The following is a 26,886-nucleotide window of genomic DNA, read 5'->3' as shown; positions in this document are numbered from 1 at the left end:
TATGTGTATCCATTCCACATATGTGGGTGCCTATCTTGACGATGTGGTCATTTTGAGTAATGATTAGGAATTTCATCTCGTGGCGGTTCTTGACAGTTTAAAGTTGCCAGGGTTGACAGCCAACCTTAAGAAGTGCAAGCTGGGTATGTCAGAAACCCACTATCTGGGATATTCCATGGGGAAGGGTTTGCTCAAGCCTCAAATGGACAAGGTGGGGGAGGTGCTTGCATACCCCTTAACTAAAACACAGAGGCAGGTTCATGCCTTCCTCGGGCTAGTGGGGTATTACAGGTAGTTCATTCCCAATTTTGCACATCGGGCTGCCCCCCCCCTTACTGACTTGACAAAGGGCAGAAAGAATCATAGTGTTGACTGGACCAATGACTATGAGGGAGCTTTTGTGGACCTAAAAGCTGCTTTATCATCATTCCCAATTCTGTGCAATCCTAACTTTTCAAAGAAATTTATTCTGCAAACAGATGCTAACAAGTTTGGTATGGGAGAGGTACTCTCATAATGTTTTGAGGGGGAAGACAACCCCATCACGTTTCTCAGCAGAATGCTGCTACCCAGGGAGCTTAATTATTCCACTATTGAAAAAAAGTGCTTAGCAACTAATTGGGTGGTGCAGACCCTACATTACTATCTCTAGGGGCAATGGTTAACCCTGGTGACTAACCATGCCCCACTACAATGGTTATACGAGCAGAAGGATATGAACACCTGGCTCACTTGGTGGTCTATCAGTTTACAGGTGTTTGCTTTTGATGCTCACCACCATCCCGGGGCTGTACACACTAATGCGGATGTTCTCTCCTGTCTGGCTGAGCCCGGCTTGGATGGTTGCGTTGCTCACACTGGTGTGGACAAAGCTGCAGGGAGAGATGTAACGTTTCTAAACTCTTTTGGTGCTCCCCCCAATGGAATGACATGCCAAAGAGCATCCCGAAGAGTGATCGGCGCATCTGTGGAAGACAGCATATCGATTACCGGGACAACTACAGGCTCCCCGTGCTGTAGCAGCTCACCATGATAACAAATTATGAAAGGTCACAGTTGCACTATAAGTACCTGCCATCGATGGGTGATGCAAGTAATTTTGTAAATGTAGGGAACAATATTATGTGGCCATTAACCTGCCTAATTGCTGTGTCTGTGCATAGGAAAGTGGTATATCCCGCTACAATAAATAAATGCTGTTCCTGTTTCAAGTTGAATAAAGCTGGTTTTGCTAAAGTACTGAGACTCAACCTTGTTTTTTTTAGGGTGCAAGAAAGGGATTCACACCTCACAATATACATACGAGTTAAGACACAAAAATAACCGGTGGTAAAAAAATAAATATTTATTGATGAATTACAGCGCATTGGCTCCAGCAGACCCCCGTGACCCTGTAGTTAGGATACAGCGGGTTGGATAATGGATAGATGGATGGATGGATAATGGATGGATGAATTACAGCATTCTAAATATTGCCACCTTCTATATACTCTCCCTCGCAATCTCTTCACTGCTGAAATATGTATCTTCCATTGATTGAAACAGTGCTTGAAGGCTTCTTGCTTGAGGCTCTTCAAAAGGTTTGCTATTTCTATTTTCATTTTTTCCATTGAAGAAAAATGTGTTTCCTTCAGGTCACTTTTGATTTTCAGGAAGGAGTAAAAATCACAGGGAGCTAAACTGGTTGAATAGGGAGGATGATCAAAGACAGGAATGTTTTTGTTAGTCAAAAACTGCTTTACAGAAAAAGCATTGTGCGCAGGAGCATTGTCTTGTCTTGTCATGCTGTTTGCTTTTTTCACCCGACATTGTCGAGGCAACTTGTGTAGTGATTGTTGCGCAAATGCTGACTAGGCTATTCACAGGATATACCTAGCTGGTCAGCGGTTTGAGGGGGTGTATAGGAGAGAATATAGTTCTATGATTCACGTCCAGCTGACTTTCAGATGGTTTTCCAGGAAAGCCCCAAGCCCAGTCTGGTTATTTTTGTGTCTCACCTCGTATATGTATGGCTCTATACATTCCAAAGAAATGATTCACATGTAAATGTAAAGTACTTACTTGCCATTAACAAGGACCATCACCTTTCGGTTATTGACTTGTTTGTCAGTTTTACTTCGATTCTGGAATGAAAATAAAAATGATATTAAATAGGGTACAGTGACTCGAAGCAAGACAGCAAACAAAAAAGTGAACTTAACATAATTCAACATAAAAAATAAAAGTGAAGTTAATCATTCTAAAGTATCTGAAGTCCTTAAAATTGTGATGTAATTGTATCAGGTCATTGCTAGACTTAGCAATACATTATGTGGCTTTTCATTTTTAAAAAGCAAAGATGTAAAATCCAACTGTTGTTAGGGTCTTGTGGTTTCAGAATCTGATACTTTATTTGCAGTCTACATCACATTTCACTTCTCGCTTAATGCATCTTTAACTTATTAAAGTTGGATTACAGACAAGTCTATATCTGCTTTTACTTGCTGCAGTGTGTTCCTACAGAACAGTCTGTAGTTTTTCGATCTTATTATGAAATAATCTTATCCAGGAACATCTACATTTTATATGCAGCACCTTTAGATTACCTCAGTGTAGTTTAATCCTGTCAGACTCTGTAGACTTTATTATATAGTTTAAATTGTTTATTTTCTGCACATGTCAGATTTCAGTAGTCTGAATTTTTTATTGATTTTTTTATTGATTTTAAAGATCACAATCCATTCTCCGCAGTCTTATCACTTTATGGTCTGAGTCTCCTAGATGCCAGAAGCCTCATCCTGTTTATCTCTATGAAGTTAACTTTTTTCCAGCTTAATCCTTTTAAATTCCTGACATAAAAGTGTTTAATTGGCCCCATCATCAGCAATCTTTGCCACAGGGCAAAGACTTTTGATAAATGACATTTAAAACTTCTCACAGAGAACAAATACACCTTAATGTAATCACTTCAGCATTGTCCCCGTGTGCTTCACATTCAAAGCTGTATAATCAGTGCTCTGTTGAATGTTCATTGTCTTCTACTGTATCCAATATTGTTGTTGATCTAACAAACATCTTTTGTGGAACAATAATTTTAGGGTAACATAGCATAAAGGGTTAGTAAATGTCAGAAACCTGTTCAGGTACACCAGGAAACCAGATAAAGGTCAAGTGAACAACAAAATGTATGCTGAAATATAAGAATTAGTTTAGGAAAAATACTGAGATGGCCAAATAAAGAATGTACCAGAAAAAAGGCTGATGTAATATACAAAATGTACCGAAGGATGAAAAAGAGATGACTAAGAAATCAGCAGATGTCCTATAAACGAGAATGGACAGTTGTTATATGCACAGAAATTTCAGGGGTGGTAGCTCATCTCAAAAGATATAAGAAGAACTACAATGTAATATAATATACTTTTATTTTATATAAATCATTTGGGTGTAAACCAATGAACCAACAAGAGTAAAATGTATGCATTGATCTACACAGTATGTAAATTCAACAGTTTATAAAATGAGCCTCTATTCTTTGTTTCTCCGACCATTCTGATAATTCTGACCATGCTTTAACAGACTGCTTTTGAAAAATGCTCCCTTTAAGGCATTTTGCTGAGGAGTAGTTAAAAGATACAATTAACAACTTTTCTTCTACCTGATTAATGAATTGTTCTTTTAGATAATGTTTCTTTTATTAATAAGATGTTAAATTTCTACCATACTTTCCACTGAAAAGGACTATAATCTTTTTATATTGTTTAGTATGCATTCTTGAAAAATGCATGCAAGACACTTCCAGAAAGCTGCAAAACCACAATATATAATGTAATAATTTAAATGGAATTGCAGACAAATTATTGTGATCACTATTAAATTGTAGAAATTCCAAAGAGGAAAATGAATACTTTAATATGTTTTGTTTTTATTTTCTTTTGTTGTTCTGATGAACACATTTACTGTACTAGCTGTGTTACCTGGCTTCAAAAGTGAAATTTCATAAAACAGTGGGCTTCAGTTATAGTGCCATCAGGCAGTAAGATGTATCAGAAGTAATTTGTAACTAAGCTTTTTTCTGTATAGACACTGAAAAAACATTTTAAATGGTTGAATGGGACTGCCTATTCACCACATTACACAAATTTGGGTTTGGCCCAATCATATCTGCATGGATCAAAGTGCTTCATATCAGTATAGAATCCTCAGTTTCTATTAAGAGCATTATTTTAGATTACTTCAGACTAGAACATGGCACTCAACAAGAACACCCCATATCACCATTGCTCTTTGCTCTTTTAATCTCATTGGCTGCTTACTTTCGAAATGTATCAGAGATAAAGGGGTTTACCAGAGAAAGACTTGAACAGAAAATATCATCATATGTAGATGACATGGTACTGACTATATCAAACACCCAAAATTCCATGCTAGCAATCCTAAAAGCAATAACAGAATTTCAAAAGATACCTGGAATCAAAATGAATTTGAATTAAACTATGCTTTTTCCAGTGAATTTTCTAGCACACTATACTAGACTGAAACCTTCCCATTTATTATAGCAGATCAGTTTAAATACCTTGGGGTAAACATCAAAAGTAAACATAAATGTCTTTTTCAACACAATTTTGCCATCTGCATTGAAAAATTAAACATGATGTGAATAAATGGTCTGCCCTCCATCTCACCTTTGTAGGGAGAATCAACACTGTCAAGATTAACATACTTTCCAGACTTCTTTTTCTATTTCAAAGCATCCCCAAATACATTAACATATCATCTTTTAAGAAATTAGATTCAATCATAACATCATTTATTTGGAATATGATACATCCATGCATCCTAAGGGCAACTCTACAATGACCTAATACACAAGGAGGCACTAACTAAGACACACATCAGTGAATATATGCAAGCCTCTTATGCAATAGAATTATTCTTTATATTTCCTGCTTTGTGCCCCAGTAAATACAAATTATCGTAAATATAATAATAATCTAATTGTCATCCATTTATAACATGGAATCAATGTAGGAACCACTTCAAGACAGAGAAGCTTTTATCTTTTGTGCCTGTACATGACAACCACCTTTTCCTACCCTCTCAAACCTACATAGTATTTAATGTTTGGAAAATTTCTGAGATTAAAACACTCTTTAATTGTATATGGATAATGTCTTTGCACTTTATGAAAAATTAAGCTTCAAATTTCATTTCTCATCAATACAATTATTCTACCACTTTCAAATCAGAAACTTTGCTAAATGGAACCTGCCCAACTTTGCTCACATTCCACCTATTTCTCTATTTTAGAATAAATACTGATCAGTTTTGACTCAAATACCATTTCTTTAATATAGAAAAACATTTTAAAGTCCCTTCCTTTCAAATATCCCAGGGTATGGTGAGGAACAGACCTTTCACTTATGTATAGAATATACTCTATCTCCATCCGGGCAAAATACTCAATCATTCAGCTTAAAACCTTTTTATAAACCACATTTAAAATTGTCAAAAATGTTATTTATGGCAAGATTCAACCTGTGAATGTTGTAATGTAGCGCTAGCCTCACTGTTTTGGGAATGCACCAAATTAACATTTTTGACAAAAATTTTTGAATGCCTCTCAGACAGCCTTCGTGTTACAGTCACTCCTAACTCATTAATAGCTACAGTGGTGTGAAAAACTATTTGCCCCCTTCCTGATTTCTTATTCTTTTGCATGTTTGTCACACAAAATGTTTCTGATCATCAAACACATTTAACCATTAGTCAAATATAACACAAGTAAACACAAAATGCAGTTTTTAAATGATGGTTTTTATTATTTAGGGAGAAAAAATCCAAACCTACATGGCCCTGTGTGAAAAAGTAATTGCCCCTTGTTAAAAATAACCTAACTGTGGTGTATCACACCTGAGTTCAATTTTTGTAGCCACCCCCAGGCCTGATTACTGCCACACCTGTTTCAATCAAGAAATCACTTAAATAGGAGCTGCCTGGCACAGAGAAGTAGACCAAAAGCACCTCAAAAGCTAGACATCATGCCAAGATCCAAAGAAATTCAGGAACAAATGAGAACAGAAGTAATTGAGATCTATCAGTCTGGTAAAGGTTATAAAGCCATTTCTAAAGCTTTGGTACTCCAGTGAACCACAGTGAGAGCCATTATCCACAAATGGCAAAAACATGGAACAGTGGTGAACCTTCCCTGGAGTGGCCGGACGACCAAAATTACCCCAAGAGCGCAGAGACGACTCATCCGAGAGGTCACAAAAGACCCCAGGACAACGTCTAAAGAACTGCAGGCCTCACTTGCCTCAATTAAGGTCAGTGTTCACGACTCCACCATAAGAAAGAGACTGGGCAAAACGGCCTGCATGGCAGATTTCCAAGACACAAACCACTGTTAAGCAAAAGAACATTAGGGCTCGTCTCAGTTTTGCTAAGAAACATCTCAATGATTGCCAAGACTTTTGGGAAAATACCTTGTGGACTGATGAGACAAAAGTTGAACTTTTGGAAGGCAAATGTCCGTTACATCTGGCGTAAAAGGAACACAGCATTTCAGAAAAAGAACATCATACGAACAGTAAAATATGGTGGTGGTAGTGTGATGGTCTGGGGTTGTTTTGCTGCTTCAGGACCTGGAAGTCTTGCTGTGATAGATGGAACTATGAATTCTACTGTCTACCAAAAAATCCTGAAGGAGAATGTCCGGCCATCTGTTCGTCAACTCAAGCTGAAGCGATCTTGGGTGCTGCAACAGGACAATGACCCAAAACACACTAGCAAATCCACCTCTGAATGGCTGAAGAAAAACAAAATGAAGACTTTGGAGTGGCCTAGTCAAAGTCCTGACCTGAATCCAATTGAGATGCAATGGCATGACCTTAAAAAGGCGGTTCATGCTAGAAAACCCTCAAATACAGCTGAATTACAACAATTCTGCAAAGATGAGTGGGCCAAAATTCCTCCAGAGCGCTGTAAAAGACTCATTGCAAGTTATCGCAAACGCTTGATTGCAGTTATTGCTGCTAAGGGTGGCCCAACCAGTTATTAGGTTCAGGGGGCAATTACTTTTTCACACAGGACCATGTAGGTTTGGATTTTTTTTCTCCCTAAATAATAAAAACCATCATTTAAAAACTGCATTTTGTGTTTACTTGTGTTATATTTGACTAATGGTTAAATGTGTTTGATGATCAGAAACATTTTGTGTGACAAACATGCAAAAGAATAAGAAATCAGGAAGGGGGCAAATAGTTTTTCACACCACTGTATGTTTGGAGTACTCCCAGAAGGGTTTAAAGTGGAGGACAAACTGCAATTGCCATTACGTCATTACTAGCACGTAGACTTATCTTGTTCAATTAGAAGAAACCCACCCCACCTATTTTTAGTCTGTGGGTAAATGATGTTCCATATTCTTTGAAACTGGAAAAAAATCAAATTTTCACTTAGATGTTCTGTTAAAACTTTTTTTAACATATGGCGGGATCAAATTAATAATATTTTGGAAAAAGCTTCTATAATAGGGAAAAGGATACTCTTCCATCTCTGCTGCTTTTAAAGATTCACTCTGGTTACTGGCTCTACTTTCTTGGGTAGGGACTAAATTTTCGTTTCTTAAATTTGGCTTGATTGTATGGAATGCTATTTACTTCAAATAAAATCAATAAAAGTTAAAAGATATTTTGGACGATTTTGCAATTCCTATGTACATTTTAAAAGCCACAGATAGGGGCCCACATTTTAATAGCTGTGTTAAAGCCATACAAATGTATGTCCCTGCAAATGGAAGGAACCAAGCACCATAGTATACATGTAAGTGATATAAAATTGTTCAAATACATGTTGAACAATTTCAGCTGTCTTGTGTTTATTTTGTAAGCAGCAGTCAGGGGGCAGACATTTCTATAACAAAGGCTCAGCTGTGAAAACAAGTGCCCCTTTTTAGTGGGCTTGAAAGTGATATAGAAGACTTTCCACAATTTTTTAACATGGATTTTAGACAATGTTACCTCTCAAGGGTTCATGAAATTAGCAAAAAGGTACACAAGCCTATGGCACTGCTCCAGCCATGGAAGGCCCTGCAGCACAACATGCTACTCAAGATGCACAAGGGAACCTGAGCATGGAATAATCTAAGAGACAAGCAAAAACTGTGCTTTACTGGGCAAACATGGGTTTAGACATAGAAAGGGCTATAAGGTCATGTGAAACCTGTCAGAAATATAGGAAAAACGATAGCAAAGAACCATTGTGGACAGAAAATGCTGAAGTTCTTAAACCCTGGAGCAAGTTTGGCATTGACTTAGTCATGCTTGAGAGAAAAATGTTCTAGTACTTGATTACTATTCTTATTATTCAGAGATGGCATTATTAAAAGAGACCACAACCTTGAAATTCATAATATGTATCAAGTCAATTTTTGCACATCATGGAATGTGATGATAAAAGACAATGGTCCACGGTTTAGCTGTGCAGTGCAAGAGCTTGTGAATCCAGGCATATGACCTCCAGTCTCAGTTATCCACAGTCAAATGGACTGATAGAGAACATGGTGAAAATAATTAAGCAGTTGATCAGGAAAGCAGCTGATTCAAACCCTTGGCTTGCTCTACAAAATTATACAAAGGTCAAATTCTTTATTAAATGGCCTGTCACCAGCTGAACTTATGTTTAATAGGGAATTGTAAACCAAGATGTATAAATTATTAGAATGTCTTAATGAACAGAACAAACACGTAATAGTGAGAAAAACAAGAGAGAAGTTGATTCAAAAGAAGTATTATGACATAGGTGCAAATGTTCTGAAAGAACTGAATCTCAATGATAGAGCAAAATTACATGATGGAAAATATTGTATCATCAAAGTGTTATGAGGTTAAGACTCCTGAGGAGGTAATATACAGAAGAAACAGGAAAAGTCTGTTACTAATTCCTGAAAAGGAACAAAATGACACAAATGAAGGACAACCAAGTGAAAATTCAAAAACAACAGAATTTAGGACTGAACCAGCTAAAATAAAAAAGAGTAATCAACATGAAAGCTTGGCAGAATAATTAAGCCACCTTAAAAGCATGTAAGAATTTGCTTAAAATGTTATCATAGTCAAATTAATATTAGAGGTAACTGATGAAAGAGTGAAAGAAGGATGTTACTGTTAGAAATGTATAGTTATGAAGTTTTGGGATGTGCAAAGAATTTCTTGTGTAAACAATTTTTCTTGACAAGAGGGATGTGTCACATGGGTTGTACATGATTTGAATATGATAAAAGGTTTATTTATATATGCAGATATAGTAGAGAGATTGCATCAGCAGTTGGAAATTTATGATGTGTGTTCTCAGTATTGTATCTATTAAAATAATTTGTTAAATAAACAGTTTAATAGTTATTAAGACTGATCCTAAGTGTTCCCTTGTGATGGATAGCCAGGAAAGGACCATAGAGCATGTTTGGGGTATTATCTTCCCTGGGACACTAAAGGGCAGTTCCCTTGCGTTGCTACAGCACCACATATCCCCACAGGGCACGCTGGGAGTTGTAGTTTGATGCAGCCCTGTTGGTTTTCTTGGTCGCCGCCAGTGGGTGCTGCAGCTATGGCTGAGGCATTTAAGCCACCACTTCCACCACACCCAGAAGTGCTGCCGGAAGAAGATCAAGAAACACCAGAAACACTTCCGGGTCGACTATAAAAGGAGCTGCCTCACTCCACCCGAGAAGCCAGTGTCGGGAGGAGAAGGACAAAGCTTGCAAGGAGGAATGTAGGTGAAGATAGAGAAAGAAAGAGGAAGAAAGAATGACTGTGTTATATTGTGCTGTGTTTGTGCTTGAGAACTGTGCTGAACTGGTGGGAAATGGGGGAAGGTGTTTCCCCATTATAAATAAACATGTTGTGTGGCAAGACTGGGCACTGTGTCTGTTGTGTCTGGGGTTTTGGAAGTTGTACATCCCCTAGTGGTCCACACCCTATAGAAGACAAACACCACAATCATTTGTTATTTAATTTTAAGCCCATGTACAATATATACCTCCATGAAACTGACCGGAAACCTAGTCAAATCTGAAAATTTTCCTGTGTTTTATAAATAAGTTTATTTTTTCATGTGCTTTGAAGTAATTAACATACATCTCCCTTTTCCATCCCAACATGAGTCCCCAAAGATTTGAGGGACTAACACTGGCTGCCAGATCAAACTCTTTCAGCATATCTATAGCAAATAGCTTGTTGAAAGCTAAATCAGTACTTTAGTTTCACATTTCTGTTATTGTACTGCATGCAGCAGACTTTTTTCTGATTGGCTGTTAGCACAGCCCTACAAAGGACCAGCATACCTCAGTGGTGCAGTGATAATCACTGGCTCCATGTGTCCCTAAACTGGGCGGATTAAATTTACCCCTCGGAAAATGCAGGATAAAATGTAACTTTTTTTCCGTAGTTTTCACTTCATTGCATACTATACACATGCTTAACCTCTGATTCACTTGCTGTCACTAAACAGCCTGACTCTAGCAGACAATTTCTTTGTGAAAAAAACATAATAATACTTTTTAACTTTTATTTTGGAGCATTCTGAATAAAATGCTATAGTAACACAGTAATTCATATCTGTTTTTATAAGTAATGCAGGTATTTTTACTTCAAAAAAATAAATATTGTATTACGTTGCTTGATACTTCAAAAATTAAACTGACTACATAACACACATTACTTTTAATAAGCTACCCCCAACACTGTTCATTGTTATTTTTTTAATTCAAGAAAAAACAATCTAGTTAAAAGAACTATATTTTTGCAGAAAAACAGAAACTCTACTCAGAAATAAAGTTAACCTACAATATCATCAATGGCATCTTTAGCTGCTGTCACTGACAACACCAGCACGAGGGGCCCAACTGTGGTATACCAGGCTAGGGAGGAGATCTCAGGGATCAGCTGTGAAAACAAAAAAATAAAACTTAATGTTCAGTTGTACTGATTACATGACAGGTAGATTCAGTTAGGAGTCCACTTATAACCCAGAATTTATCTTAGATTCATGTATCTCCAGAAGGATTGACAGAGAGCATTTTAAGTAAAATAATCATTGAACAATTAGCTGAAATCTGCTCATTCATTATGATGAAATGAAATAATTAAGCTACTGAAAAGTATTTACGATTGACTGCAAATAAAAGGAGTCATAAAGACATCCAGATTTTTGCCTTGTGTGCATTTAGTACTTGATAACCAAAGGGTCTGCTTCAAATGACATCTGTTGTTTAATTTTAGTAATGTAGTATGTAATTTAAAATGTCAACATAAAGCCATACAACTGTTTGCCTGTGTTGGTCATTCAAAATTATTGCAATACCATGTACATGAATAAATACCAATAATGTAGCAAAAAGACAAAATATAATGAAGAGAGAGATTTCTCACCTGCAGAATCAGTAGGAAGAGGAAGTATGCATTGGCAATCCTCTGGAACTGTTCAAACAGGTTCAGTGGCAGAAAAGTGATAATGTTGTACTTTGATGTTTTGATGGCATTTGTCTATGGGGAAAAAAGCAGGGCAAAATGTTATAAACAGAGTATCCACAATTTCCTGCTAAAAAGATCTCAGCAGACAGAGCTGCCCCTAGAATGGAAAATTCCTCTTGTATACAATGAAACCTGTTTCGTTGTACTTTCATTGTCCTAATAAGCACATGGGATTTTCTAGTGCTAGATTTTAGAAAGCAAATGATATTATAGATAAATATACAATTTTTATCAAGACTTTTGAAAAGAAGATTAAGTTTAATTTTAGCAATTACTTCAAACTAAAAGTGACTCAAACTTTGAAATAAATCAGTGGCAAAGGAAAATAATAATTTCTACTTTTATGTTGCCTAATTTTTTAATTAGATTATTAATTGAAGTATTCTATTTTTTTTTTAATAACATCAAGACAGGAACCAGCCAAAGATGCTATCCTATCCATCTCCAGGCACATTCTTTTGCTCCATGTTCATAATGGATTAATTGTATAGCTGCTGTGGGAAACAGCCCAGAAAAAGACAGACAGGCATCGTTTAAGATCACCATACGCGCTTTATTTACAATATTTACAAGTATCACACAACCCTGTGCCCCAGCACCAATCACCCTCAAGCCCAGGCCTCACACTATGCTTTCCTTCACTGCCTCCACTCCTCTTCTCCAGGCTTGGTCCTCTTCCACTTGACTCCAGCTGCCAAATAGAGGGAGGTGGCCCCTTTTATGTTCACTCGGACGTGCTCCAGGTGCCTCCCAATGAACTTCTGCTGGCACTTCCTGGTGTGGCGGAAGTGCCGGTTGAGCACCCGGAAGCACTCCAGGTGTCCCTGGTAATCCTTCCGCCAGCACTTCCAGGTGTGGTGAAAGTGCTGATGTCCAGGGCTTTTCAGGCATCTGGGCGCCCCCTGGCAATGACCACACACGTGGTCCCTATACCAACCAGGGTGGCTGCCCTCTCGTGGTCCGGAGGAGGCGTAGTCCCTCTTCAGGTCCTTCCCAGCGTCCCAGCTTAGTACTGCCCCCAGCCACTCGCCACACTGCCATTTAAGTGAATTTATAAATCGAGACTATTAGAGAAAACTGGAGATTCTGTAGGAAACTTTTTATTTCATTAAAATAAGTTGAAAGCACATTGTCATGTACAGTAGAAAGGGTTCCCTATTGCCGCTATCTTCTAGCAGGAAATCCATCCATCCATTCCACCAGCCATCTATCCATTCATTTTCTAACAAGTGTATTCAATTCAGGGATGTGGGGAGCCAGTGCTTATCCAAAGGCAGAAACCAGTTTGGATTGGTTACAAGTGCATTACTCTGTACAATTACATACACATTCAGTTACTCTAAGCCAGTACATAGCCCCTAAGTCCCTAAGACATACATATTCCCGGCACAGAAAAGTGATAAGTCATGCAATAATTTCTTTGTTATATTAAAGCTGAGTGGCCCAACATGAAGTGCATGACTGGTACATGTGATAAAACTCAACTTTCATTTAACAAATTAACAAAGCAATTTGTTTTGTCACCAAACTGTTGTCGCAGTAGGGGGCAGTAGTGCTCCCTTGAACCCTCAGGTACCACGCCAAACACCTGGTAAAAGTGCTACAATTATTCTTTTTATTATAATAATGTGCACCAAGCACCCTCCACTCCACTATATTCATGAACCACAATAACAATAATAAATCAACAATCCTCCACTCCCAGACGCATTGCCCTCCTACCACCCAGCTCAGCTCGTTGTCTGGGAGTTCCCAGAGTCCTTTTATTCCCCCGACCCGGAAGTCTTTCTGCCCAACAGTTCCACAAGTCCTTATTCCTTCCGGGTCAGGGTAAACAGTACTTTTCTTCACCCCGGAAGCCCGTCGCTCTTCCTGTGACGAACTTCCGGGTCATGATGTCCAAATGAGTCTATTGGCCTCCCGACAGCGACTCCCAGTGGCCCCCAAGGTATCCAGCAGGGCTGTGTATAAAAACTACATAGTCCATGAGGCCCTGCTGGAATTCGGGGCCCGTATATGCTCTCGGAAGAGCTCCTCCTAGCGGCCAGGGGGTGAGGGCCGGAGTAAAATGCCGGCAATCCACCACACTGTGAAAATCAAGTTGGCCTAATTTCACTTAATCCATTAAAAGTCAAAATAAATCCCATTCATTAGATATCGGAGTGTGAATAAATACCCAGCAAGATACTGTGGTGAACAGCCAGGGCCCTTACCCAGCCGGGATGCCCCAACAATGGAAGGACCAGAGGAGAGAACTTTTTCAGGACATTTTCTTCCCTGTACCGATAGAGGGCAGCCCTTTTTGCTTGGAGTGGGGCCACGTGTTTGGAGCATGGAAGTTCAATGCTGTTGGGGTCTGTGGCCACCACCAAGGGCGCCTGAATGTTTACTGGACTCTGTTTGGCAGCACTTCTGCCACACCACGAAGTGCTGCCAGAAGAAGGTTCCTGAACACCTGGGGCCTCATGCGTAACGCTGTGCATAGAATTCACACTAAAACATGGTGTACGGACAAAAGTGGAAATGTTCGTATGCACAAAAAAATCCAGATGCATAAATTTGTGCGTTCGCCAACTTCCATGTTCTTCTGCTTCACAAATCTCGGTCAGCGTAAAAAGTAACGCACGTGCCACGCCTGCTGCCACTCCCAAACTCCTCCCAGAATTACGTCTCTTTGAATATGCAAATCAATATAAACAGCCCTTAAGCTCAGTGTTCTGTGAAAAGGCAATGGCAAAAGCACGTGGGAAATAGAAGAATTTCAGCTAATACCAAGTAGAGGCAAATTTCCACTTTAATCACATAGTTTATTTTGTCATTAAAGTACAGTAGAACATCATAAACGTCTTCTTAAAATCATTTAATTTACTAGTTTCTCAAATACCATCGTAACTAAAGTAGCACGTTAAATGCTTTGTTTTGTATGTGTTCTTCTATGTGCTCTATGTGTGTGAATCATTACGTGCTTCTTAAACAGGCTTTCTCTTCCTCCGACTGGACACAGAATCCATTACATTTGTGATATAACAGCTATCTGAATAATTAAAATACTGAGATGTATACTTGATAACATTTTCATGACGATATGAATTAAAGCATATATTAAACATGGGAACACAGTGCACAACCTTCAATGAAATGATGTATTGCAGCAGTACTGTCTCTTTCAAACCCCCAATTCCTGTCCTTCCTTTCCTTTCTTCAAATACCCAATCACCACACAATCAGCTCTATAATAGATATTAAGCCATCTGTAAGCTAAGAACACTGATTCTTCAAAACTTTTAAGGAACATTGAAATATCTTCATAGTACATGTTTCATTATTCTATCCATTTATCCATCCAGCTTCTTGCTAGCGCTGTGACACCATGTCCTCACATGTTTAATTATTAACAATATAGATTATTTAAATGAAGTTAAAGTTTTATCAGTATAATGTAATAAACATATTCTGCTGCATTTCATCTTAAAAATGATATATTCATCATATGTAAATACACGCTTTATAAAGTGCTCAGGTTGTGCAGTATTATAACTCTATCGCAAGTTTACAGTGAGGTAATTGTACTTATAAGTACAAATAGTTCTACAAGGAGCACCTGATGGACTGATTGATTGCGTTTATAGTTTTTGGGATGAAACTGTTTTTGAACCACGAGGTCTGTACAGGAAAGGCTCTGAAGCGTTTGTTGCATGAGAGCAGTTCAAATAGGCAGCATGGCTGAGGCAGTGTGTGCTAGATGCTAAATATCAATAATTCTCTTTCCAACCAGCTGCTTTAGAGCTGAGATTCCACACTCAGATATAAATATAAATATATAAATACTCTGAGTGGTGCAGTGAGAGTAATATGGAAAAAGATGATCCTCTGTGGAAACCCCTAACAGGAGCAGCTGAAAAAAGAAGAAGAAGAAGGTGCAGTGAGAGTAACAACGTTAAAGAAGCTATTGTATTTGGAACAGTTTGGCTATTGTTACAGGTTAATTACAATCAGATGCCTTAAACTAATAAACAATATGTGGTTAATTTCAGTGTATATGATAAAGCCTCGTTAGGGATGTGGATATAAAAAAGAAAGGGAAACCACACTGGAACAAAAGCACTTCCTTGATGCTGGGTGCCGCCAGTTTGCAAAACCGAGTGGAGTACTTGTGTACACCAGGGTTTGAGCTACCGTGAAAATGTGCGTGGTGTGGACGCTAGGGGTCACTGTTGCCCCGTAAAACCCACGAGACAGACATCCAAGACACACTTGTAAAAAGCACCAAGAAGAATTTTAGTATTTTTCTTTAGATACAGTGCACAAATCACCACACTTGCCACAATTCTCCAATAATTATACAATAAACAATAATCAATAATCACAATAATCCTCCACTCCTCACAGCAGTTCCGTCACTCTACCAACCTGCTCTCCTTGCTGGGTTTTTACCAGTCCTTTAAATAGTCCGTGACTTGGAAATGTTCTTTCTCTTCTTCCGGGTCAAATTTCAAATCATCCGTCCTCATGTAGCCTGGAAGTACTGCGGGCTTTCGTCCTCGTGACTCCAAAGTACTTCTGGGTTGTAGTAACAATAGGAGTCCCCAGGTTCTTTGTGAGCTCCCCCTGGTGGCACCCACGGCACCCAACAGGGCTGAGGAAACAGACTCTGTGTCCCAGGATGCCCTGAGGGAATCCGGGGAACCGCTGCCATCCAGGGGAGCTGCCATCTAGCGTCTCGCTGTCTTCCTCCATTCTGCTTTTTCAGGGACGTCCCAGCTGGACTGAACCGCCGGCCGTCAATCACAGTGGCTTTACACCAAGTTTAGGTTTTATATATCGCAATTTGAGCGTGGAAACAGGAGTATGCAACATTTTTGTGCATACGCTCCGTTTATACATGAAGCCTCTGGAGTCCTCCCAGGTGTCCTATAAAAGGGGCCAGTCGCCACTCCTCAATGACCAGAGTTGGGAAGAAGGATGAAGCTGCTGAGGAGGACTGGAGGCGAAATGATTATGCTTTGTGTACTGTGCTGTGGGAATCAGTGAAGAAAGCACTTTCCCACGTGAAAATAAAGGTGTATTGTGCAACATTTGTGGCCCCGCTTGTTGGTGAAGGGGTTGGGGCAGCTGGAGCACCCCAGTATTCCACAATACTTTTAAGAGCACATAACACTAAACCTGTGTACACACTACAACATTTTCATTCAAGAACCATGTCTGTCCACACTAGAGTTTTTGCATCATTTACCAAAGGATCCCCTACTGAAATACCCAAAAACGCATATGATGTAGACCTCTACCTACACTGGGCAAGCATACATCAGCAGTATCTCTGTGAAGGGATTGTGTACTGAAAAATTCAGAGCCCAGTGAAATTCAAATTGCCTTGTGCTTTATGGTCTTTCAAAAGTATCAGCACACACAGGATACTAATAGCACATTCACAACATAGAAAAAGAAAGAAGGTGCAGATAATTGTCCCTGTGTCATGATAATGTGCTGATTACAGTTGAAAGTAACAGTATTCAGAACCGGCAATTGTCATCTTGTCATTAAATAAAACCACCACAAATGTTAAAGCAATACAAAAAAAGTGCTTCGCTCTAAGTTCATTCATGAGAGGATTGATTATAAGTAGCCCACAATCAGGATGCATCCTTAACCAAACCACATTTGTATAAAACTAACTCAACTAAGCCTTCTCTTTCTTTCTAAAGTTTTCTTCCTTTTTAGTCATTCTGGCGTGTGTTAAGGCAATATTTATGTATGTATGTATGTATGTATGTATGTATGTATGTATGTATGCATTTATTTATTTATTTAAAGAGCTTCTGTTAAAAGCCAAATTTCCCCCTAGGGATGAATAAACTTCTATGAGAGAGAATAAACCAATAAATACATAAATATGTGTGTTTTGTCAGACTTACCATCCTTGGTAAGCAATACCACCCAAAGAGGAGAAAGGGTGCTAACAGTAAACAGTATTGTTTCTTTTTGTTCCTACAGCACAGAGAAGATGTGCAGTGAGGGAAACTGACTTAACCCCTTCCAGTGGCACTCCCAGAAGGTGGTGACTCATTTGGACAAAGGCTCAAAAGGAAACAGAGCTCTACTCCAGACTTCATATAGCAAAGGCATAGCAGCCCTATATTTTGTTTGTTTGCACTATCAAGCACTATTTTTGTTGCATTTCATTCTATTAATTAAATGAGGTGACTTGGCTGGTGCCTTAACATTTATTTTGGATTATGTGTCATACCTATTTAATTTATTTTTATCAATAAGCTGCTGCTGGAGTATGTGAATTTCCCCTTGGGATTAATAAAGTACCACTCTATCTATACCTCACATGACCACAGTCTATATCTCTGCTCTACTGCATTGTGCCTTTGTGTCTCTCAGTGATCAAAAGCAATGGGGTAGAGTGGATGAAAGGTGAAAACGCAGACAGGTGTACATGTTTTTAAATGAAGCAAATTAAAACAACAATGAACTAAAGATTACCTTCTCTTGAATTCTTTATATAGAGTTGTTTCCCCCATTTGCTGAAACTTTAGCAGTATATTGATTAGATTAGTTTTATGCCAGGAGGTGAGGTAAAGTAAATATCACTAGAGAACCTCTGGAATTTTAGTCCCATCTGAATCTTTTAAATGTAAGAATTTTACTGACATGGCAATTTGCATGGGGCCATTTTAACTAGGTATTATTTTATATTTATTTTTATAGAAGGTGAAAGCCTGCATAATTTTCACTGTGCAGTTAATTGTAAAAAAAACCACTAACCACCCCATCCCTAGATGGTATAGAACTGTTTTAAAAATTCTATTGCAACATTTATTCACATCTAACATTTTTACCTCCTATGAGTAATGCCATACATTTATATCATCTGCCCCAAATATGACCAAGTCTGTATGCTGTCCAGTTCCCTCTGTAACAATTTCCTGATTCTACATTATCTGCACATCCACCTAGTTTGGTATCATCTGCAGTCTTAACTAGCTTGCTGATTATTTTCTTACTAAAGCCAACCTACATGCCATGCTGCTTGATTTTTTGCTTAATAATTCCTTCTGTTCGCCAATCACCATTTTTACACAATGAAATAATATCTGCTACCCTCAAGTCTTCCTAAATTAGGAAGTTAACAAATGAAGCAAATGATTGTAAAAAGCCAACCAAACCTCAAAGAGCAAGAAAAGACATTTCAGACATTTTAAAAGCCTCAAATGTCCATGCTGAATTAAACATCTCTTTTAAATATTACAGTATTTAACTACTTAATTCCTGCATTCTAAAGAAAATGTGGAAATATGTTCTATAAAGATGAAACTGACTGATCAGAGGTTTGTAGAGTTCAGATACATATGAAAAGAGGAAGATCAGCTGGTGAGTTAAACAAATGTTACGATAAGCTGTACTTGTACTTGTGAATTTTGTTAGTGTTTATAATATGTCTGAAAAATGGATACAAGTAAATGATTCCTACGGCTTGGTCTACATTAATAATAATAAGATTTTTTATTTACCTCAGTGTTCTGCATGTATTTAGACTTTCTGTGATATTAATTTTATCCATTTACACTGTAATTTCATTTCACAAGATACAGTAACACACTAGAAGTTACAGATATAATGGGGTATCCCTTGAAGGTCCTCAGTAATTCTTATTGACAAGCAGTGTCAACCGTTTAATGAAATAAGTGTCATATTAGAATGACTGCATATTACAAAGCACAAAGATATATCAGGAAGCTGAGTCACAAACATTATCACATTAGTTCTGGGAGGAGAAATACAAGAAAGAAGGAAGTTCACTTAAGGGACACTTTCCACCTACACTTTTCAATCACTGACATTATAATACTCTCTACAAATAATATAATAATGAAAAAGAAGGTTTATATCTGGATGCTTTTACATTCATACAAATTTAAAGTCACCTATATAGCATGTCTTGAAACTTTGGGGGATAGCAATGCTGCACTACAATATTTTTCAGGGAGGGTCACTAACATTAACAGACTGAAGAAACTACTTTAGTTACCAAATTTTGCTTTCTGCTGCACCTGCAATTCACCATATAACCACAGGAAAAAATATAGTGTATTCAGAAAAAATTCAGAACCCTTCACTATTTTTACATTTTTCTATTTTGCAGCCTTCTGCTAAAATCATTTAAATTCATTTTTCCCCCCATCAAACAACACATAATATCCCAGAATGAAAAACAGAATACAGAATTTTAGAATTTTTTGCAAATTTGAGAAAGAAAAATTGAAATATCCCATTGACACAAGAATTCAGACCTTTTACTCAATACTTAGTTGAAGCCCCTTTGGCAGTAATTGTAGCATGGAGACTTCTTAGGTATGATGCAACAATTATGCACAACTGGATTTCAGAATAGTATCTCATTCTTCTCTGCTGACCCCCTTAAATTCTGTTAGGTTAGATGGAGATAGTCACCTCTTACCATGTCCCTTCTCTGGCAATTGCTTAGTTTGGACAGGTTGCCCGATATAGGAAGAGTCATGATGTTCCTAACTTCTTCCCTTTAAAAATTCTGAATGCAACTGTGCTCTTAGGAACCTTCAATGCTGCAGGAATTTTTGTAGCCTTCCCCAACTCTGTGCCTCAACACAATCGTGTCTCAGACTTCAATGATGATCAATAGAATGGGATGCACCTGAGCAAAATTTCAAATGTTTTAGCAAAAGGTCTGAATAACATTTGCAAAAATTACTAAAATTTTGCTTTTGCTTTGTTGTTTTGGGGTATTGAGTGTTGCTGCAACATAAAAAAGTCAGGGGTCTGAATACTTTCTGTGTATAGAACAGTATGTTCTGTATGTGCAATCAAACAACATACAGTATATCACCAATATAATTCTCCATATTATGTACTGAGTTTGGATATTAACTCCACCAGTTACACTACCCCCTTAATTAATTATGAAGCTGTAACATTAATAAAGGGATGTTCATGATTAAGTGGTGTAAGTCCCATTATTATTTCAACAACTTTTTTTTCTACTTGTTATTTTTTTTATTTGCAGTGTTTCTGCATGGGTAGCACAGAGGTAGTGCTGCTGCCTTGCAACATGGGGGCTGAGGTTTATATGCTGGGTCCTCCCTGTGTAGCATCTGCACGTTCTCTGCAGGTCCATGTGGGTTTCCTCCAGGTGCTCCTGTTCCCTCTTATAGTCTAATGACAGGTTAGGTGAATTGGTGATGCTAAACTGACACTAGTGAGGGATGTGCATATTTCTGCGCGTTCACCCTGCTTTGGTCTGGTGCCCAGTCCAGGGATTGTTCCTGCCTTGCTCCCTATGTCTCCTGGGATAAACTACAATTTCCTTGCAACACTCCTCAGAATAAAATGGGTTTGGAAGATGGATGGATGTTTCTGCCTTCTAACAATTAGTATCCGTTTAGCGTCTTTCAGTGATGCCTCCTGTTTCTACATCCACCCTTTCTGATATTCAAATCTAGACTGAAAACCCACCCTTCCCCTGGAATTTTAATTATTTCAACAGTCTCCACTATTCAGTGAGACTACAATTTCATCAACATGCTGCACAGACTGTGCTAAATAGCTAACAGAATGTATTAGTATTAGCTTTATTATTTCTATTTGAATGATATCTTTCAGCATACTTGACACGAATAGCTCTTTTTAACATTTGCAATTCCTATTTTGTCATTACTCCAGTGTGCCCTGCTTTGTAGTTTTACACTGTAATATAGGTGTATTTGATTATGTGGAAGAATAATTTTAGGGTAACATAGCATTCATCTTAAAGAAATAGCATAAAGGGTTAATAAATGTCAGAAACCTGTTCAGGCACACCAGGAAACCAGACAAAGGTCAAGTGAACAAAATGTACACTGAAATATTAGAATTGGTTTAGGAAAAATACTGACATGGTCAAGTTAATAAAGAAAGGATGATGTAATGTATAAAATGTACTGAAAAATGACTAAGAAATCAGCAGATGTCTTATAAACAATTAGAATGGACAGTTGTTATATGCACAGAAATTTCAAAGGTGGTGGCACAACTCAAATTTATAAGAAGAACCAGAATATAATATAATAGAATTTTATATACTGTAAATTATTTGGGTGTAAACCAATGAACCAACTAGAGTTATGAATGCCTTCATTGACACTGTATGTAATTCAAAAGTGTATAAAATTAACCTCTTATTTTTTGTTTCTCTGACCATGCTGTAATAGACAGCTTTTTACTGAGGAGTAATTAAAAGATACAATGAACAGCTTTTCCCCTGCCTGATAACTGATTTGCCCTGTTACTAGTAATATTTCTTGCTTTAATAAGATGTTAAATTTCTACCACAGGTTTTGGTCCCCAAAGTTAAGGCGATCTGTACCCCGGAGGGAACTCCCAGCAGAATCTCAAAAAATGCAAAGCCAACGAGATAATTATGGTGTATCTGAAATTAGGACCGACTTGTTTCCATCTGCACAGGTCTCCCCTTGGGAGGACACAATCGTTGGCCTTGAAACAATTGAAGGAGGCATGTTCATTCATTCTTTTGGGGATAATTTGTGGGGTTAGGCCAGGTTTATACTTTATGCGATGCGTGCTCCAGTGGACACTACTGCTACACAAGCATTGCATTGTTTATACTTGCATGCATACTTTACGTAAATCTGGAAGATTCTACCAGATGGCAATGCAAGATATCATCGCGGTGAGAAAACGGTTGGCTTCGCTGTGTTGTGTATTGCCCGAAACATCCATTAAAATTCCAAGGACACTTTGCCACGATACCTCTGAAAAGGAGGTTTAATGATTACATCCATCAATCCCAGGATGTGCTCATTCCAGCAAGCATCAGACGCGAGACAGAAACAAAATCCCTGAACGGAGCATCTGCTCATTGCAAGCTGAACACAAACATACACATACACTAATGTCATTTTAGTGTCACCAAATCCCCAAACCTTCATGTCTTTGGGAGGAATCTGGATGCACACTTAGGAAACCCACCACGAAAACATGCAAATTCTAGGGAGGGAACACCAGCGACGCGACTCCCTGCAAGACAGCAGCACTACCGCTCTGCCACAGTGCCACCCCCATATGTGTAATTATTAACAGTATTCATTATTTAAATTAAGTTAACGATTTATCTGTAAAATGTAACATATATACTTTAATGCATTTCATCATGAAAGTGATATGAAAAATAAATCTAAGGATTCTAATTGTGCAGAGAGTTGGATAAATATCATAAATTTAATGTGTTCTGTGTGGTGATCTGTTGCTGATTGCTGCTGCTGTCAGGTCAGGAGGAAGCCCCAGAAGTACATAACTGGGTCAGTTTTAAGATGACGTTTAAAATGGTCTACTTTAATGATAAAGTAAACTACAAGGTTAAATGGACATTTCAAGATTAAAGCCGAAATTTCTAATTTAAACACAAAATAGACCTTTTCACCATGTCCTTATTTTTTTTCTCTGTGGCTCTAATACGCTGCCGTACATCCTGATGCTGTTGTGAAGGTACAAAAAAAAAAAAACAGCACAGAAGATGGTATGTGAGATTTTTAAAATGTATCATGTCATTATGTTGGGGAGTATGCGATGCTTGAATATAAAAGCACCACAAAAGCATTTGTATGTCAGCATTTTGCTTCACCACAATGAACCATTCATCAAACATCGAAGCACATACATCGATCCCGAAGCATCCTCAAAGGGGAGTTCTGTCACATGTAGATAGTAAACAGAGATTCTGACATCACGTTCTGACTTTTATCACATTGTGTCCCCTAAATGTTTGCTGGTACTGCAACTCGCACAAGCGTCTTGCTAATTTCTGAGGAAGTGTTCAGAGGATGCATCAAATGAACACTGGGAACACGTGGCAGACATGATGCGTGTGCGTATGCATTCTGAGCATGAAGTATATACAAGCCCTTAGACATCATGCCGTTAGAACAGAAGTGTTTTGTGTTTAGAGTTAGGGTTAGTTTTTAGTGTTATGTTAACAAAACGTAAAAAAGAATTTTGTGTGTGCCTTTTACCCGCTAGAGAGAGCATATGTCGTCTCAAGGATTCACTGGGACTCATTGCAGGTTACTGGTGAGTAAAGAATAGTGCCGAGGTCACTCCTTGTTGCATGGTGGATTATTTTGGATTGCTGTTCGGAGGAAGTGACCCACTAGTGCCTGAGGGAATTGCCCAGATCTCTCTCCGGGTTTGGCAAAAAGTCTCAGTAGACAGTAATGCTGTAAAATGGATAGAGAAGTCCTGGGTTCAAGTCCCAGGCATGTAGTAAGGTGGATAGTAATCCCTGCCTCAGTAAAAAAGGAAGGAGGTTAAAGTCCTCCCTGAGGTAATAAGGTTGCAATCAGTGGGAGGGAGAATCCCACAGGAAGATAGGGTTAAAAGTAGAATAAGATAATTATTTGTATAATAATTGAAGAGTAAAGAATTTACGCAGTATGTGGAAAATGTAACTGGTAACAAAAGCAATAGGGCTTAGCTTAAAGGTAAGATTTTTTTTGTCACAAGTATAGATTTGTAAGGTTTTTTTTTCTGTGTAGTGATTATATGTTGTGGCTGAAAGACACTGCGGCTTGTGCTACATATTAGAATTCATTTGCATTTGGAGGTTGCGTTATCAGAGGCAGTAAGTTATTTATTTGTCTAGATGGTAAATGCACTTAATGCATTCTTTTCTACAGTCTGTTTTTTCTTTGTTTATTTTTACATCTGAACGTGCTGCATTAAGTAGTGTTTGTGTGTCCTCTTCATGTTTCTACAGGTTTTCTAACAGTTTACACAGATTGGGAAAATTAAGAAGTTTAATGGTACCATCGCTTGTGATATCGGTATATATGGAAGTTGATTTGAAACAAAGGGGGGAATGGTAAGAATAGTAATTGAAAATGCTAAGATATAAATGCACAGCAAAGCTGAATGCGAGACAATGCAGCGATCAGAGAAATCGAGAGAAAATGTTGAAAGAATGCTTTGTGTGTTTGAAAATGCTTTTCTATGCCTAAGAAATGACATTTTAAATGCGACATTGAAGTGTACTGCACGTTTCCTGAAAATATACAGGGTATTGTGTGCACAAAATTTAGAAAAGTCTGAAATAAATTTCCAGAGCTTTGAGTCAATTTGGGTTAAAATGAGTTATGAATGTGTATAATATTTGGTAAGATGAAAATGTCTCCACTTTGCATATAAAAATGCTTATAAATGTATGAAACATCTTTCCTTCAGACCCTGATCAAGTCTTAGGGAAAAATGTTCTTTGACAACTATAAAATATAAAGGAGACAATTTCTTTCAAGAATACAATTCTGCTGCTATGTGTATGTGATACTGAGTGTGCTAACTTGGTTTTGGAAAGTGTGGAATATGTATGGAACATGGATAATGTGTGTGTGTGTGTGTGTGTGTGTGCTGATTTATTAAATATATGCTAAATGTGAAGGTGCATATTTGTTATGGATGTTGTTTTAAATGCCTTCCATGAGGTGTTAGGGGATTGAAGTAGGGGTGATATGGTGGGGCAGTGGTTGGTACTGTTGCCCAGTAACAGGAAATGAAGGTTCAAACTTGCATATTCTCTGCGTAAAGTAAAATAAGTGTAAGCAATTGGAGGAAAAGAGTGTTTTTAAATACTTTAAATAGTAGATGCTAAATAATAATAAAACTTGAGTAAGTATTATGTGTTAAAGTCAGTTTGAGTATGTTGTGCAATATGAAAGAGATCTCTTTAACTGAAGTGCATTTGAAGAAATTTAAGGGAGTTTGGGAATATGTTTGATTAATGACAGTGTGTGAAAATATGTGGTGCAGTTTGAAATAATGAGGCAATTGATAAAGGTGTATATAAATATACATATTTGGAACAGTGCAAACCACATATTAGTTTGGCAGACCCTGTCTCACATTGCATTCAACCCTTTAGAAATTTTAATCCTGTAACTGAGAAGGAAGTCTTGACTTTAATTTCTAAAATGAAACCTATTACTTGCTCCAGTGCCAACAAAACTAGTAAAAAGTGCAATGGATGTTCTTTCAGAGCCTATTCTTAACTTTATTAATAGCTCTTTATTTCATGGCACAGTACCTGATGCACTAAAAGTGTCTGTTACTTAAAAAGTCAGACCTAGACCCACAAATACCTAATAATTATAGCCCCATTTCAAATTTACCCTTTCTCTGTAAAATACTTGAAAAAGTAGTCATCAATCAGCTTCAGTCACACCTTACTCATTACAATCTACTTGAGAAATTCCAGTCTGGTTTCCACACTGGTCATAGTATACTGTAGAAACAGCACTAACACGTGTTGTAAATGACATTCTGATATCCTCTGATGAAGGAAACTCCACTGTAATTATATTGTTAGACTTAACCGCATTGTTTGACACTACTGACCATTCTATTTTGCTGCACAGGCTGGAAAATGATGTTGGGCTTACAGGTACCATCCTTGCCTGGTTTAGTTCTTATTTATCAAATGCATTCTAATATGTACAGTACAGAAATGTACTGACAGTACTCCATCATTTCACACAAAACTGGACATATGGCTGAGACATTCTCTAGGATAGGAAGAAAGTTGGTGACAAGCACCGGCTTCCAGTCTAGATAGTATTCTATATTAAGATATGCTGTACAAAAGGGGAGTTAACTAACAAAAATGGGAAGACTGTGCTTTTCTGCAGATCATCACTATGGAGAAGCTGCAAGAAGCATCTCGAGATAACATGAATGAAGAAAGCATGCATGAACTATAGCCTTAACAAGAGGTTATGGGTGTAAAAGAAATAATTATTATTAATTATAGTAAAAATTTAAATATCAAAATATTTTCTTTTATTTACTGTATGTTATTGTGTGATGCACTTACTACCATGAGAGCATTTTTAAATAAATAGATATTAAATTATAAGGCATTTGATACAGTGAGAGGTTGATTTCTTTAATGTTTGAATGACTACATAGCTGATAATAGGGTTTAGCTTTATTTTTGTATAAAAATTATTATATAATTAAATATTCCGGACACTTGTTAAATTCTGAAGCCAAAGGTAGAAATGTATGTGTCAATTTAATTAATAAAATATTAGCTTAAAGAAAGATAGCTGGGATATGAATATAAAAACTGTTTAGCTTTAAGATTAAAAGTTGAGAGGTAATGATGTATTTTAAGATAATTGTAACTTTTGAAAATAACTTGTTGGCCTTAGATCAGTGAAAGACAACCTTTTTCGAGTTGCGGTGCACTAAGTCCAAAAATCTTCTTTCGCGGCACACCTGAGGGACTGCCCATAAATAAAGTCGTGACGACACAATCTATGGACCATCACCAATAAAAACAGTTAATTTT

The 26,886-nt window shown here is 37.7% G+C and overlaps 1 protein-coding gene across 2 annotated transcripts in view; it reads right to left on the bottom strand.

Annotated features, from left to right (window-relative positions):
• Positions 1-26,886, bottom strand: part of LOC120532774 (phospholipid-transporting ATPase ID-like) — a 193,959-nt gene that overhangs the window by 82,673 nt on the left and 84,400 nt on the right. For both annotated transcript variants that reach the window (XM_039759146.1, XM_039759147.1), the window contains 3 exons: positions 11,409-11,522; positions 10,824-10,922; positions 2,062-2,123 (listed from right to left, as the gene is read on the bottom strand). In XM_039759146.1, the coding sequence (XP_039615080.1) occupies positions 2,062-2,123; positions 10,824-10,922; positions 11,409-11,522 (275 nt within the window). The remainder of the gene's footprint in view (positions 1-2,061; positions 2,124-10,823; positions 10,923-11,408; positions 11,523-26,886) is intronic.

Source organism: Polypterus senegalus, chromosome 7 (assembly GCF_016835505.1).
Source record: "Polypterus senegalus isolate Bchr_013 chromosome 7, ASM1683550v1, whole genome shotgun sequence".
In the NCBI taxonomy this organism is placed as follows: Eukaryota; Metazoa; Chordata; class Cladistia; order Polypteriformes; family Polypteridae; genus Polypterus; species Polypterus senegalus.
Note: the sequence above shows the minus strand (reverse complement) of the source record. Positions and strands in the feature narration are given on the sequence as shown.